Source organism: Trachypithecus francoisi, unplaced genomic scaffold, assembly GCF_009764315.1.
Source record: "Trachypithecus francoisi isolate TF-2019V2 unplaced genomic scaffold, Tfra_2.0 Lachesis_group17, whole genome shotgun sequence".
Lineage (NCBI taxonomy): Eukaryota > Metazoa > Chordata > Mammalia > Primates > Cercopithecidae > Trachypithecus > Trachypithecus francoisi.
Window position 1 is genome coordinate 64327319 of NW_022681462.1, and position 14446 is coordinate 64341764.

General features: G+C 37.0%; 1 protein-coding gene across 9 annotated transcripts in view; it reads left to right on the forward strand.

Annotated features, from left to right (window-relative positions):
- THADA (THADA armadillo repeat containing) overlaps positions 1–14446 on the forward strand; it is a 366170-nt gene that overhangs the window by 87314 nt on the left and 264410 nt on the right. For all 9 annotated transcript variants that reach the window (XM_033175863.1, XM_033175871.1, XM_033175868.1 and 6 more), the window contains one exon: positions 3558–3680. In XM_033175863.1, the coding sequence (XP_033031754.1) occupies positions 3558–3680 (123 nt within the window). The remainder of the gene's footprint in view (positions 1–3557; positions 3681–14446) is intronic.

Sequence of the window (14446 nt, forward strand, 5' to 3'; positions counted from 1 at the left end):
GAAATTCACCCCAAGATCAGAAAGATATTTTATATTTTCTTTTTTCTTTTTTTTTTTTTTCCCAAAACGAGGTCTTACTCCGTGGCCTAGGCTGGAGGGCAGTGATACGATCTCGGCTCACTGCAGCCTCCGCCTCCCAGGTTCAAGCGATTCTCCTGCCTCAGCCTCCTGAGTAACTGGAATTATAGACTTCCGCCACCATGCCCTGCTAATTTTCATATTTTTAGTAGAGACGGGGTTTTGCCATGTTGGCCGGGCTAATCTTGAACTCCTTACCTCAGGTGATTCTCCTGCCTTGGCCTCCCAAAGTGCTGGGATTACAGGCGTTAGCCACCGCGCCCGACTGAGAAAGATATTTTATATTTGCTTTTAAAAGTTTTGAAGTTTTACTTGTCACAATTGTCATAATTTTATGTAAAGGAAACCATATTATTATTTTTTTACAGATAGGATCTTGCTCTGTCACCCAGGCTGGAGTGCGTGCAAGTCTATGTTACCTGTAATTTGTCTTTGTTAGTGTAAAATAAAATAAAATAATTTAATGTTTGCCATTTGGATGACTGATACAGAGACATTTCTGATATAATACATCCTTTTCTTCTTGATTTGTACTGCCTCTATTATGTGTTTCCATAGATAGGTGGTTCTGTTTCTGTGCTGCCTTTCTTTGGTCTATTAATCCATCCCTGGAGCAAAACCACTATTTTATTTATTTATTTATTTATTTTTTGAGATGGAGTCTTGCTCTGTCACCCAGGCTGGAGTGCAGTGGTGTGATCTCAGCTCACTGCAACCTTCACCTCCTGGGTTCAAGCTGTTCTCCCCCCTCAGCCTCCTAAGTAGCTGGGATTACAGGCCTGTGCCACCACGCCCGGCTAATTTTTGTATTTTTAGTAGAGATGGGGTTTCACCATGTTGGTCACGCTGGTCTTGAACTCCTGACCTCAAGTGATCTGCCCGCCTGGGCCTCCCAAAGTGCTGGGATTACAGGCGTGAGCCACCACACCTAGCCTAAAACCACTATTTTAATTATTGTGTCTTTATAAAAAGTTATAATATCTGGCAAGTTGAATCTTTTTTTGTTTTCTCTTCAGAATGACCTTGGCTATGTTTGGCCTATTGCTCTTCTATAAAACATTTAGAATTAGCTTGTTAAACTCAATAAAAAGCCCTTTTGGAATTTTGGTTAGAATTTAAACGTATTGATTTATTTGGGAGTTTTGCTCTTGTTGCCTAGGCTGGAGTGCAATGGCACGATCTCGGCTTACTGCAACCTCCGCCTCCTGGGTTCAATCAACCCTCTTGCCTCAGCCTCCTGAGTAGCTGGGATTACAGGTGTGCACCACCACACCTGGCTAACTTTTTTATTTTTAGTGGAGACAGGGTTTTGTCATGTTGGCCAGGCTGGTTTTGAACTCCTGACCTTAGGTGATCCACCTGCTTCAGCTTCCCAGAGTGCTGGGATCACAGGCGTGAGCCACCATGCCCAGCCCATAAAAGTATTACAGATTATTTTTGAGATTTATTTCTAATGTCTTATTTTTTTGCAATTATGAATGGTATTTTTAAAATATTATATTATCTGTTGCTGTTTGAGAAGATTGCAGTTAATTTTTGGATTATTATCGTGCTTGTATTCAGCAGCCTATCAGAATTGCTGTAATACAGCAAATGACTTATCTATAAATTCTTTTGAATTTGTTTTATGTCTTTGACAAATAATGCTAAGTTTGTTTTAACTTTCTAATTTTTAGTTTTTTAAAAACAGTTTTTATTGTACTTTGCTGCTTGAACCTGTAGTACAGTTTGGTATAGAAAGAGAGATAACAGGCATCCTTAGGTTGTTTCTGATCAATTTGCTGCAATTTTTAATCTACCCATTATCTTATTAAGGAAATTGAATTTTATTGAATATTTTTGCATCTTTTGAGATAAATATATTTTCTTCTAGAATTTGCAGATGTCATGAATTGTATTGATTTTTTCAATTTAATATTATCTTTGCATTCTTGCATCTCTCACTGGTTTTGTGAGTGAGACTGGCCTGTGGTTTTCCTTTTCATGCTGTTTCTGTCCTATTTTTTTAAATATGCGTCTTTTGATGGAATTATAGTACATATACAGACAAGTGTACAAATCATATGTGTACCTCAGTACAGTTTCACAAAGTGAACACATTTGTACAGTCATCAAGAAACAGAACATTTCTAGCGACTGAAAGCCCCCCTCTTGCTCTCTTCCAGTCCACACCCTTCTCTCCAAGAGTAGCCACTAGCCTAACTTCCAACCCTCTAGTTTTATTTTTTTCTGTTTTTTGAGTTTTACATAAATGAGACCATACATTATTATTATTTTTTTATTTTAGAGACAGGATCTTGTACTGTCAGTCAGGCTGGAGTGGAGTGGTGCTATCATAGCTCACTGTAGCTTCAAATTCCTTCATAATATTTTTTATTTATTTGTGCCTTCTTTCTCTCCTCTGTTCTTAGTCTTGTCAGAGGTTTATTTCTGTTTCAGAGAATCAGCTTTGGGGTTTGTTAATGCTCTTAGTTGTATCTTTGCTATTTTAAAAGTTTCTGCCCTAAATTTTTATTTTCTTTCTGTGTTTCAAGTTTATTGTTCTCTTTCTGTTGACTTAATTGGTCACTTACCACAATCATTCTAGTCATTTAAAAAAATAGAAGCATTTGAGATATACATTTTTTTTTTTTTTAAATTTCACTTAAACTGCATCCTACAAGTATTGGTATGTAGGTAGCATCTTCAAAATATTAAAAAAAAATTTTGACCAGTGTTTAATGTGTTTGAAAATGTGCCAATTTTAAAAGCATTTTTTAGGCCAGGTGCGGTGGCTCACGCCTATAATCCCAGCATTTTGGGAGGCCAATGCAGGTGGATCACCTGAGGTCAGCAGTTCAAGACCAGCCTGGCCAACATGTTGAAACTCTGTCTCTACTAATTGTACAAAAATTAGCCGGGCATGATGGCACACACCTGTAATCCCAGCTACTGGGGAGGCTGAGGCAGGAGAATCGCTTGAACCTGGGAGGTGGAGGTAGCAGTGAGCCGAGACCACATCATTGTACTCCAGCCTGGGCGACAAGAGTGAAACTCCATCTAAAAAAATAAAATAAAATAAAAGATAAAGGTTTTTTTTTTTAAGTTTCTTAATTCCATGGTGATCAGAGCGTAATCTATAAGTTATTAATTACTTGGTATTTGTTGAGACTTTATTTGTGGCTAAGTTTGAGGGATTTTAGAAAATAAATGTTTCGTGTGTGTGAAAGTAACATGTTGTCTCTGTATTTAGGTGCAGGCTTCTACATATGTGCATTGGATCAAGCTTTTTTATAGCATTGTTTGAGTCTTACTAATTTTTTGTAAAATGGTTTATCAGTTACTGGATGTGTTTTATTACATCTGCTGTTTCATTTGTGAATTATCCATTGCTTGTAATTCAGTAAATTCTTTGTTTTGAGGCTGTGCTATTGTATATGTGTAGATTTAGAATTGCCACGGTTTTCAACTTACAACTAATTTTGAACTTCTTGTTTTAGGTTCATGCTTTAAATATCCTTAGAGCGTTGTTCAGAGATACACGCCTGGGAGAAAATATTATTCCTTATGTTGCTGATGGAGCTAAGGCTGCAATTCTGGGTTTTACATCACCGGTCTGGGCAGTAAGTGCTGTTACTATTCATTTTCATTGATTTAATTATGCTTCTGAGTAGGTTTTAATAAACTAATCTTTCACTGGATGATAAAAAATATTTCCTGCCCTTTACCGTGAAGTTTCTTAGAAATCTTTGGATCAAGCTACATTTTTTATTTTTGATATTTCATGGTTCCATTTTCACTCATTTGTTGGCTGATTAACCATCTTTCTTTGTTTTTTTTAATTTTTTTTACTTTAGTGATAGCTTTAGGGTTTACAGTATGTATCTTTAACTTATCACAGTCTACCCTCAAGTGATCTTACACTATGTCACTTAAAGTATAAGAACTTAATAATAGTGCACTTCTGTTTCCTCTCAGTTTATGTGCTGTTGTTACACATTTTACTTTCATGTATGTTGTAAACTCACACTACATTGTTATTTTTCTTTAAACAGCCAGTTATATTCTTTCTAATTTACCACTTTAGCTGTTTTTAAGAATACACAATGCAGTGGCATTATGTGCATTCACAACAACGTTTATCAGCACTGTGCTTTTCTGGAACATTTTCATCATCCCAAGCAGAAGCTCTGTACTCATTAAACACTAACTCCCATCTCTCATCTCCCTCACCCCTAGTAACCTCTGTTCTTTCTGTCTCTATGGATTTGCCTGGTCTCATACCTCATGTAAATGGAATTGTACAATATTTGTCCTTATGTTATTGGCTTCTTTCATGTAGTATGTGAAAGGTTGATCCATACTGTGCGGTGGGGGTAGGGTGTGTGTGTGTGTTGGTTTATCAGTATACATGGTATACACACATCCCACATTTCCTTTTTTTAATTTTTATTTTACTTTAAGCTCCAGGATACATGTGTAGAATGTGCAGGTTTGTTACATAGATACAAGCGTGCCATGGTGGTTTGCTGCACCTACCAACCTGTCATCTAGGTTTTTTGTTTGTTTGTTTGTTTTTAATTGAGATGGAGTCTCACTCTGTCACCCAGGCTGGAGTACAGTGGTGTGATCCCAGCTCACTGCAACCTCTGCTTCCCGGGTTCAAGTGATTCTCCTGCCTCAGCCCCCCAAGTGGCTGGGACTATAGGCACGTGCCACCACACCCAGCTAATTATTGTATTTTTGATAGAGAGAGGGTTTCACTATGTTAGGTAGGCTGGTCTCGAACTCCTGACCTCGTGATCTGCACGCCTTGGCCTCCCAAAGTGTTGGAATTACAGACGTGAGCCATCATGCTCAGCGTGTCATCTAGGTTTTAAGCCCCACACGCATTAGCTATTTGTTCTGATGTTCTCCCTCCCTTCCTGCCTCCAACAGGTCCTGGTGTGTGTTGTTCCCCTTCCTGTGTCTGTGTGTTCTCACTGTTCAATTCCCAATTATGAGTGAGAACATGCAGTGTTTGGTTTTCTGTTCCTGTGTTAGTTTGCTGAGGATGCTGGCTTCCAGCCTCTTCCATGTTCCTGCAAAGGACATGATCTCATTCGTTTTTATGGCTGTGTAGTATTCCATGGTGTATATGTACTACATTTTCTTTATCCAGTTTATCATTGATGGGCATTTGGTTTGGGTCCATGTCTTTGCTATTGTAAATAGTGCTGCAATAAACATATGTTGCATGTATCTTTATAGTTGAATGATTTTTATTCCTTTGGGTATATATCCAGTAATGGCATTGTTGGGTCAAATGGTATTTCTGGTTCTGGATCCGTGAGGAATCACCACATTGTCTTCCACAATGGTTGAACTAGTTTACATTCCCACCAACAGTGTAAAAGTGCTCTTATTTCTCCACAGCCTTACCAGCATCTATTGTTTCTTGACTTTTTAGTAATCGCCGTTCTGACTGGTGTGAGATGGTATCTCATTGTGGTTTTGATTTGCGTTTCTCTTATCATCAGTGATGTTGAGCTACCACATTTTCTTTATCCAAATTCATCTGTTGATGGACATTTAGGTTGTTTCCACTTTTTGGCTATGATGAATAATGCTGCAGTGAATATTAATGTACAAATTATCTGAGTCATTTTAGTTCTTTTGGGTATATCATTATGGTAATTCCATGTTTAACTTTTTGGGGAATGAACAAACTTCTTCCCCAGCAGCAGCACCATTTTATACTCCCATCAGCCATGCACAAGTTCCAGTGTCTTTACATCTTTACCAATACTTGTTATCTTTTTTTTTTGGTAATAGCCATCCTAATGGATGTGAAGTGGCATCTCATTCTGATTTTGATTTGCATTTCCCTCATGATTAATTATGTTGATCTGGAAACAAAACAACACTGAGTATTTAAATGTGTCTGTATTTTGGATGCTGTGGACTCTAGTATTAGTGTGTTGAGTTAGTGCTACAAATAAACTCCATCAAAAGTTGAAAAAACAGACACTCGCAAAACATTGAAATGGAAGAGGTTAAATAGTGAGTCGCATTTTCTTTTGTAATATGGTCACTGTCCAGAAGCATCTTGATTCAAAATCTTAAAGATAGTGGACAATACCCAGTACAATTGTTTCATGTGTTTTCTTATGATTTCTAGGAGAAACATTATAGTTTGTTTTCCTATATCATTGTGTCTTCTAGAATAAGGAGAATAACCTCTGGTTTATAGATGCTTGAAATATGGCTTAAAGTAAAAAGTCTGGCAAAGGGAGAGGAGAAAAGAAGCTAGATCTTAATACATTGCCTGCAGAGTGGAGTATTTACTAGAAAGTCAGGCTTTCCAGTTAGTAAGCTGCACAAACCATTTCTTACCTGTATGATAAGCCTCTAATTGAGAGTAAGTATTTTGCAGTGGAAGCCAAAGGCACAGACTCCCACTGTGAAGAGGAATCCTTTGAGGTTGCCAACTCTTGCCTAGAAAATTGTGCATCTTCCTGTAAGAGATACACACTTCTGGAATTCTGTCTAAGAGCATTGCATAACTACTCTTGAGGTCACAGAGTTTACCTTTTACACTTACAGGAAGTAAAGCAATGCCTTTATGATGTCAGTAGAGTCAGAGAGGTAGGAATGTGGCTTGACCATCAGGAATACTGGAGATCATAAAAGTGATTATCAGAAATACCAATATTGCTTTCTTCAAGCCATTAGTTCCAGATGGACCAAGAAATATTTTCTATGAAAGGACTTTCAGAGAGTGAAGCCTGGTGATTTGTCCAACTTTTTAGTAAAATTGAAACTATCAGAAATGAGTGATTAATTTTTTTTTTGAAAAGACTGTTTTTTGAGACCCTAAACAGTAATACATGTCCACTGCAGAAATTTTGAAAATAAAGAAAAGCAGGCCGGGCGCGGTGGCTTAAGCCTGTAATCCCAGCACTTTGGGAGGCCGAGGCGGGTGGATCATGAGGTCAGGAGATTGAGACCATCCTGGCTAACATGGTGAAACCCCGTTTGTACTAAAAATACAAAAAAAAAAACTAGCCGGGCGTGGTGGCGGGTGCCTGTAGTCCCAGCTACTCGGAGGCTGAGGCGGGAGAATGGCGTGAACCCGGGAGGCGGAGCTTTCAGTGAGCCAAGATCGCGCCCCTGCACTCCAGCCTGGGTGACACAGCGAGACTCCGTCTCAAAAAAAAAAAAATAAAATAAAGAAAATAAAGGAAAGCATAATAAAAATGGTAAAAGTCACCTATTAAATTACCATACAGATGTAAGCATTCTGATTCTTTTTCTTTCTCTTTTTTTATGCGTGGGCTTTACATGTGCATAGTACATGTATGCATACATATCCACAAAAGGCTACATAAATATATATAAGTGCTTTTATTTTCTTTCTGATTTCATAATACTAATAATTTCATTTCTTGGGATCTTCCTTTTTAACACTTTATGAAGGAAACATTTCTATTTAGTTTGCTTTGCTAGAGGAAATAAATAATCATAGCTATAATCAACACTGTTACTTAATATTATCAATGGTTATATTTTCTGCTGTATAAAAGTCTAATCTAAGATAAAATTTATAAGTCAGCCTACTTAATGGATGTGGAGAAGTATTCACTTACAAAAGCAATTTACGAAAACATTCTCTGTTGAAGTGATTTTAAGTGTAATTTTTTCCTTAGTGCATGCGAAATATGGTTTGATTTGCAGAACTTTGATTTGTACACATCCTCTTAGGAATATAACTGTGCTTAAAGCTGGCTACATCTGTACTTTTGACTTAATTGTTTTTCCTGATAAGTTAGGGAAAACACACATGTAAAATGAACTTAATTTTAACTTGCAGTAAAGAAACATTTTTGAGAAAGCATTCATGTATATATTTAATTTGTTTTTACAGATTCCTTAGTCTTTTGTATTGAAACCATACAGATCTCTCAAACTTTGCTACCTAGTAAGCATTTTTAAAATACAGAGAAATGTATTATGTAAACATTTTTGGCATTAGACATATTTACTTAATATATTGTAGATTTTTTTAAGCACTAGAAATACAAGAATAGATTACACATAATCATAATAATGGCTGTCTTATTGAGTATTTCTCATGTACCTGGCATAATTTACATTGCATTGATTATCTTAGTAGGTTCTGTTATCCAGGTAGGTTCTGTTATAATCCTCATTTTACAGATGTATTTTTAGTAGAGATGGAGTTTCACCCTGTTGGCCAGGCTGGTCTCGAACTCCTGACCTCAAGTGATCCATCTTCCTTGGCCTCCCAAAGTGCTGAGATTATAGGCATGAGCCACTGTACCCAGCCTCTTCTGTATCTTAAACAAGTCTACATGAAAGCTTTTTCATGCAAGAAAGGAAAGAAAAAGTTATACACTCTGTGAATAGAAGAGAAAAATTTTGATAAGAGTTGTTTGCAGTCGAATTCCAGGTTCCTATCAACCATATATTCAGGGCTTGATGGAGAAGGAGGTCAGGAGCAGGAAGTGTTTCCCTTGTGAGAAGGATGGATTTTAGCTGGGATTAAAATCATGCATGACTTAATGACAGGAATTCATTCTGAGAAATCTGTTGTTTGGGGATTTCATTGTCATGTGAACATCATATCCTATACATGTGCAAACCTGGATGTATAGCCTACTCCACCCCTAGGCTGTATGATATAGCCTATTATTCCTAGGCTACAAACTGTACAGCATGCTCCTATATTGAGTATGCTACCATGCTGAGTATGTGGGCAGTTGTAACACAGTAATAATTATTTGGATATCTAAACATAGAAAAAGTACAGTAAAAATACGGTATTATAATCATATGAGATGATCATTAAATATGTGGTCCATTGTTGACCACAGCATCATTTCGTGGTTCATTACAACTATTATCATTTCTCCATTTTTAACTTTACTACTACTTACCTTTTCTGTCTTTGCTCTCCTTTTTACTTATTAATGGCAATAACTGCGGTTACTTTTGCATCAACCTAATGTTTTCCATCCATCCTTCCAAAAAGGGACATGTTTTTATTGCCATTACTACTATGAATTTTTCAAAATACATTAGCCCTGTTAAAGACCTTTTGTATTACTCATATTAAGATTGCTATCGGCCGGGCGCGGTGGCTCAAGCCTGTAATCCTAGCACTTTGGGAGGCCGAGACGGGCGGATCACGAGGTCAGAAGATCAAGACCATCCTGGCTAGCACGGTAAAACCCTGTCTCTACTAAAAATACAAAAAAACTAGCCTGGCGAGGTGGCGGGCGCCTGCAGTCCTAGCTGCTCGGGAGGCTGAGGCAGGAGAATGGCGGGAACCCGGGAGGCGGAGCTTGCAGTGAGCTGAGATCCAGCCACTGCACTCCAGCCTGGGTGGCAGAGCGAGACTCCGTCTCAAAAAAAAAAAAAAAAAAAAAAAGATTGCTATCAATGATTCATATTAGCATTTATTGTCAGTGAATTAGGAGTCGATAATGCAGTTTGTTAGTCACAACCTCTTTCTCATTTCTTTGTCTACTTCAGTCTTCTCGTTAACTTTATTTATAGTGGATGGAACAGAAAATATGGATGAAATACTAAAACATAAAAAGCAATACCTGAAACAGATATCCTTGAACCATTCATACTATCACACAGAAATCTAAGGGACACTCTTCTGTCTTAAGTAGGAAGTAGGCTTTCATGCTAGTTATTTTGCTCTATATTTACAATAAGTCTTTTAAATGTTCTTCTGTATGACTTACACAGTTCTAAAACAGAATATGTATTTTTCAACCTACAAAAATCAATTATAGTAGTCCCCTCCTCAAATTTGAGGAGGATGTATTCCAAGACCCCCAGTGGATGCCTGAAACCAGGTGGTTAGTACTAAACTCTATAGATTATGCTTTTCCCTATACATACATACCTGTGATAAAGTTTAATTTATAAATTAGATATCATAAGAGATAACAATTATAACAATAGACCATAATAAAAGTTAAGTGAATGTGATCTCTCTCAAAATACCTTAGTGTACTATACCACAGGTAACTGAAACCACAGAAAGCAAAACTGCAGACGAGAAGGACCGTTGTAATGTAGTATACCATGTGAATAGACTAAAGAACAAAAACCACGTGATTAAGCAGATACAGAAGAGGCATTTGACAAAATCCAGTGCTGTTTTATGTGAAAAGAAACTAAGAATGGAAGGGAAAGTTCTCAACCTCAATGGAAAATCCATAGCCAACAGTATACTTGATGGTAAAAGACTGAAAACTTTCTCTCTAAACAGGAACAAGACAAGGAAATCCACTCTCGTCACTCATATTCAACACTGTACTGGAGGTTCTAGTAGGCCAACTAGAAAAGAATAAAAAATAAAAGTTACCCAGTTTGTAAAGGAAGATGCAAAACTAACCCCTATTTTCTGATAACATGATCTTAAATATAGAAAATCCTAAGGAATCCACACACACGCAAATTAAAGCTTGTCTATTAGCAAGGTTTCAGGGCACAAGGTCATCATACAGAAATTGTACACTAGCAATGAAAAATCTAAAAATGAAATTAAGAAGACAGTTTCATTTATAATAGCATCAAAAAGAATAAAATACTTAGGAATAAATTTAGCAAAGGAACTGCAAGAGTTGTTCACTGAAAATTTTCAAACATTTTTTGAGGAAATTATAGGCCTAAATAAATGGAAAGATCTCCTGTATTCATCACTGGAAGACTCACTGTTGTTAACATGACATATTCCCCAAATTAATCTATTGATTCAGCACAACCTCTGTTAAATCCCTTCTGGCTTTTTTTTTTTTTTTTTTTGCAGATCAAGGATAGGCATATAAATCAGCAGATTAGGATTGATTGTACAGAAATAAACCTCCACATTTAATAAACAAAGGTGCCAAGACAATTCAGTGGAGAAAGAATAACCTTCAACAAATGGTACCGGGCAACTGGATATCCACATGCAAAAGAATGAATGTGATCCCCATCTCATACCATATTCAGATGACTCGAAATGTATTAAAAACCTAAATGTAAAAGCTAAAACTATAAAACTTTTACAAGAGGACCTGTATAAATTTTTGTGCCTTGGATTAGGTAACATTTAGTTAGATATGACACCTAAGGTACAAGCAATGAAAAAAATTGATCAATTGGACTTGAACAAAATCAGATGGCTGGGCATAGTGGCATGCAGCTGTAGTCCCAGCTACTCAGAAGGCTGAGGCTGGAGGATTGTTTGACCCCAGGAATTCAAGGCTGCAGTGAGCTATGATTACACCACTGCACTCCATCCTGGGCAACAGAGCATGAAGCTGTCGCTAAGTTTAAAAAAAAAAAAAAAAATTGTTTTTTTAAATAAAACTTAACCAGCATCAAGAAAAAAAAAATATTTTTCAAAGGACACAATCAAGAAAGTATAAAGACAACCCACAGAATGGGAGAAAATATTTGCAAATTATATATCTGATAAGAGTGGAGTGTCCAGAACTCAATAATAAACGACAACTCAATTTTAAAATGGACAAATAATATGTATCTCCAAAAAAGTTAGGCAGATGGCCAGTAAGCACACAAGAAGATGCTTAACATCATTAGTCATTAGGGAAATGCTACAATGAGTTACCATTCCATGCCCACTAAAATAAAATTCATGGAAAACAACTAGTATTGGGGAGGATGTGGAGAAATTGGAGAACTGGTGAAATCAGAACCCTTATACATTGCTAGTGAGACTATGAAATGGTGCAACCACTTTGGCAGTTCTTTTGCAGGTTAAACATAGAGTTACTATATGACCAATCTATACCACTTCTAGGTATATAGCCATGAGAAATGAAAACATGTTCACACAAAAACTTGTACATGAATATTCTTAGCAAAATTATTCATAATATTCCAAATTGGAAATAGCCCAAATGTCCATCAAATGAAGAACAGATTTTTAAAATATGGTATATGTATACAGTGGGATGTTACTCAGCCGTAAAAAGGAGTAACGTACTGATACATGCTATAGCATGGGGGAACCTTGAGAACATTATGCTAAGTGAAAGAAACCAAACATAAAAGGCCACATATCATGTGATCCCATGTATATGAAGTATCCAGAAAAGGCAAGTTTATAGAGGCAGAAAGTAGATTGTGCTTTCCTACTGCAGGAGAATAGGGAGTGACGACTTAACGGCTACCAAGTTTCATTTTGAGGTAATGAAAATATTGTGGAATTTAGTTGTGATAGCTTCACATTTTGTGAATATGGTAAAAAACCATTGACTAGCATCCTTTAAAATAGTAAATTTTATGATGCATGAATTATACCTCAATTTTAAAAAGTAATTTAAAAATGATTTTAAAACAAAATCAGTCATGTTTGGAGGTTGGTGTGGCATGAACTAATTATTCTTAAAACAGTCAATATATGGAAATAATTATTTACTGACTTATGAACAGGGTAACCAAATAGCAGATGAGGAAAAGCTTTTAAAAAAAAGTTTTTCTGAGGATGTAAATGATTAATGCAGAAGGCCTATAGAATATCGTGATTTTGCTACACCTAGTGGAAAAGATAATGATCATCACTGATTGCTAATGAGGACACTTTATAAGGGATATCTTAGTCCCTTTGGGCTGTTATAACAAAATACCACAAATTTATGTCTCACAGTTTGGAGGCTGGAAAGTCCAAGATCAGGATGCTGGCAGATTCAGTGTCTGGTGAAGGCCTACTTTCTGATCATAGAGGGCACCTTTTAGCCGTGTCCTCACATGGTGGAAGAAGTGAGGCAGCTCACTGGGGTCTCTTTTATAAGGGCACTAATCCCATTCATGAGAGCTCTACCCCTATGACTTAATTATTTCCCAAAGGCCTCCACCACCTAACGCCTTGGAGGTTAGAATTTCAACATAGGAATTTTGGGGGAACACAAACATTCAGACCATATCAGGATGGGTCAGGCAGATAGGATTGGAACCATCTGGTCCATCTTAATATTACTAAAAAGACATTATGTGTCTCCTGCCATCAGTCTGTTGAATCAGAGGAGTTTTGTTTCTGAGGGTGCCCATTCACTTTGTAAAATGGTCCTCTACAGTTTTGTTTAAGGTGTGCATTTCTCAACATCTCCAGGCACTCCTGTTTTAATTTTACTACATCTGGCAGCCTTTGTCAGAAAGTATGGCTTAGGGCAAGATGGAGTGTGTGTTTCTGTTTTCCTTTTCTTTTTGTGTTTTTGTGTGATTTCTAAGAGGAGAGAAGGTCCCAGATGTCTTTACCAAGTCATCTTAGACCTAAAAGTCTTTGGAAACTACCTCACTAGATCAGGTAGAAGATAATCCAGACCTGAACGAGGGCAGAGATTATATTGATAAAGTAACAGCATGGATTGATTTGTTGTTTGGGGATTAAATTAGGCAGGGCACATAGTAGGGCCTCCATGGATGTTTGATGACTCTTGAATGAACATAAGTGGATCTTTTCAGTTTTAGGGTTTTATTGAAGCTTTGGTATGAATTATGCCAGTGTATCTGTAAAGTTTACTTCTATGGTTACCATGCATGACTTGAGTCAGTTCTTGGCTTCTAGAGGAGAGATTACAGACTGGTGGCCAGTAGGACAAACTAGCCCACCACTGTTTTATTTGGCTTTCATGGTGAGTTTTGTGGGTTTTTTTTTCCTTTAATTTCCTGCCAGCATTTCAAAATAGATTTCACATAAAAACCGGGGTTTCTGGCTTCTCTTGAAAAAGCAGAAGATCTGGCAAAACTGAACTTATATTTCCTCATGGCAGCAACTCAGCTGACACTGACTGCATTAGACAAAGTACATTGCTGCCTCTGTTGCTCACTGTTCCTGTGGGCATTTGAGCTTGTGACTCTAAGGGCAGCGCTTTCAGGAAGCTGTTTTCTAAATCTTAACATTGTTACTTTTAGTGATCTTTCTACTTATATTGCTATTTAGCACACCATATGGTTATGTCACTTACTTAGAGTATAAGGTCTGTAATATCAGTAAGTATGTGTTTTCTGTTTCTGGATCTTATCCATGGTGCTGGTATAGGGCCTTACACACTGTAGCAAAGTGAGTATGTATACATCTCTACACTGATTTGACAGAGTAATTGAGGAGCCTGTAGTGCCGAAAGTCAAGACCCTTTTATGATCTTCCAAAGCATCTTGACACATTGGTTGGAAAAAGATAGGGAAAAGATTATTGTCATCTTGGAGAAATAATTTGTGTTTATTCATGATAATTCCTGCCTCTTATCTTTACTAAGTTATCAGATAATTTCAGTATTGAAATTACTTGATAAGTTACTTGCATTGTGAAGCTGATAAGCAACATTTTGGATGTTAACTATTTTCTTGGCCATATTAA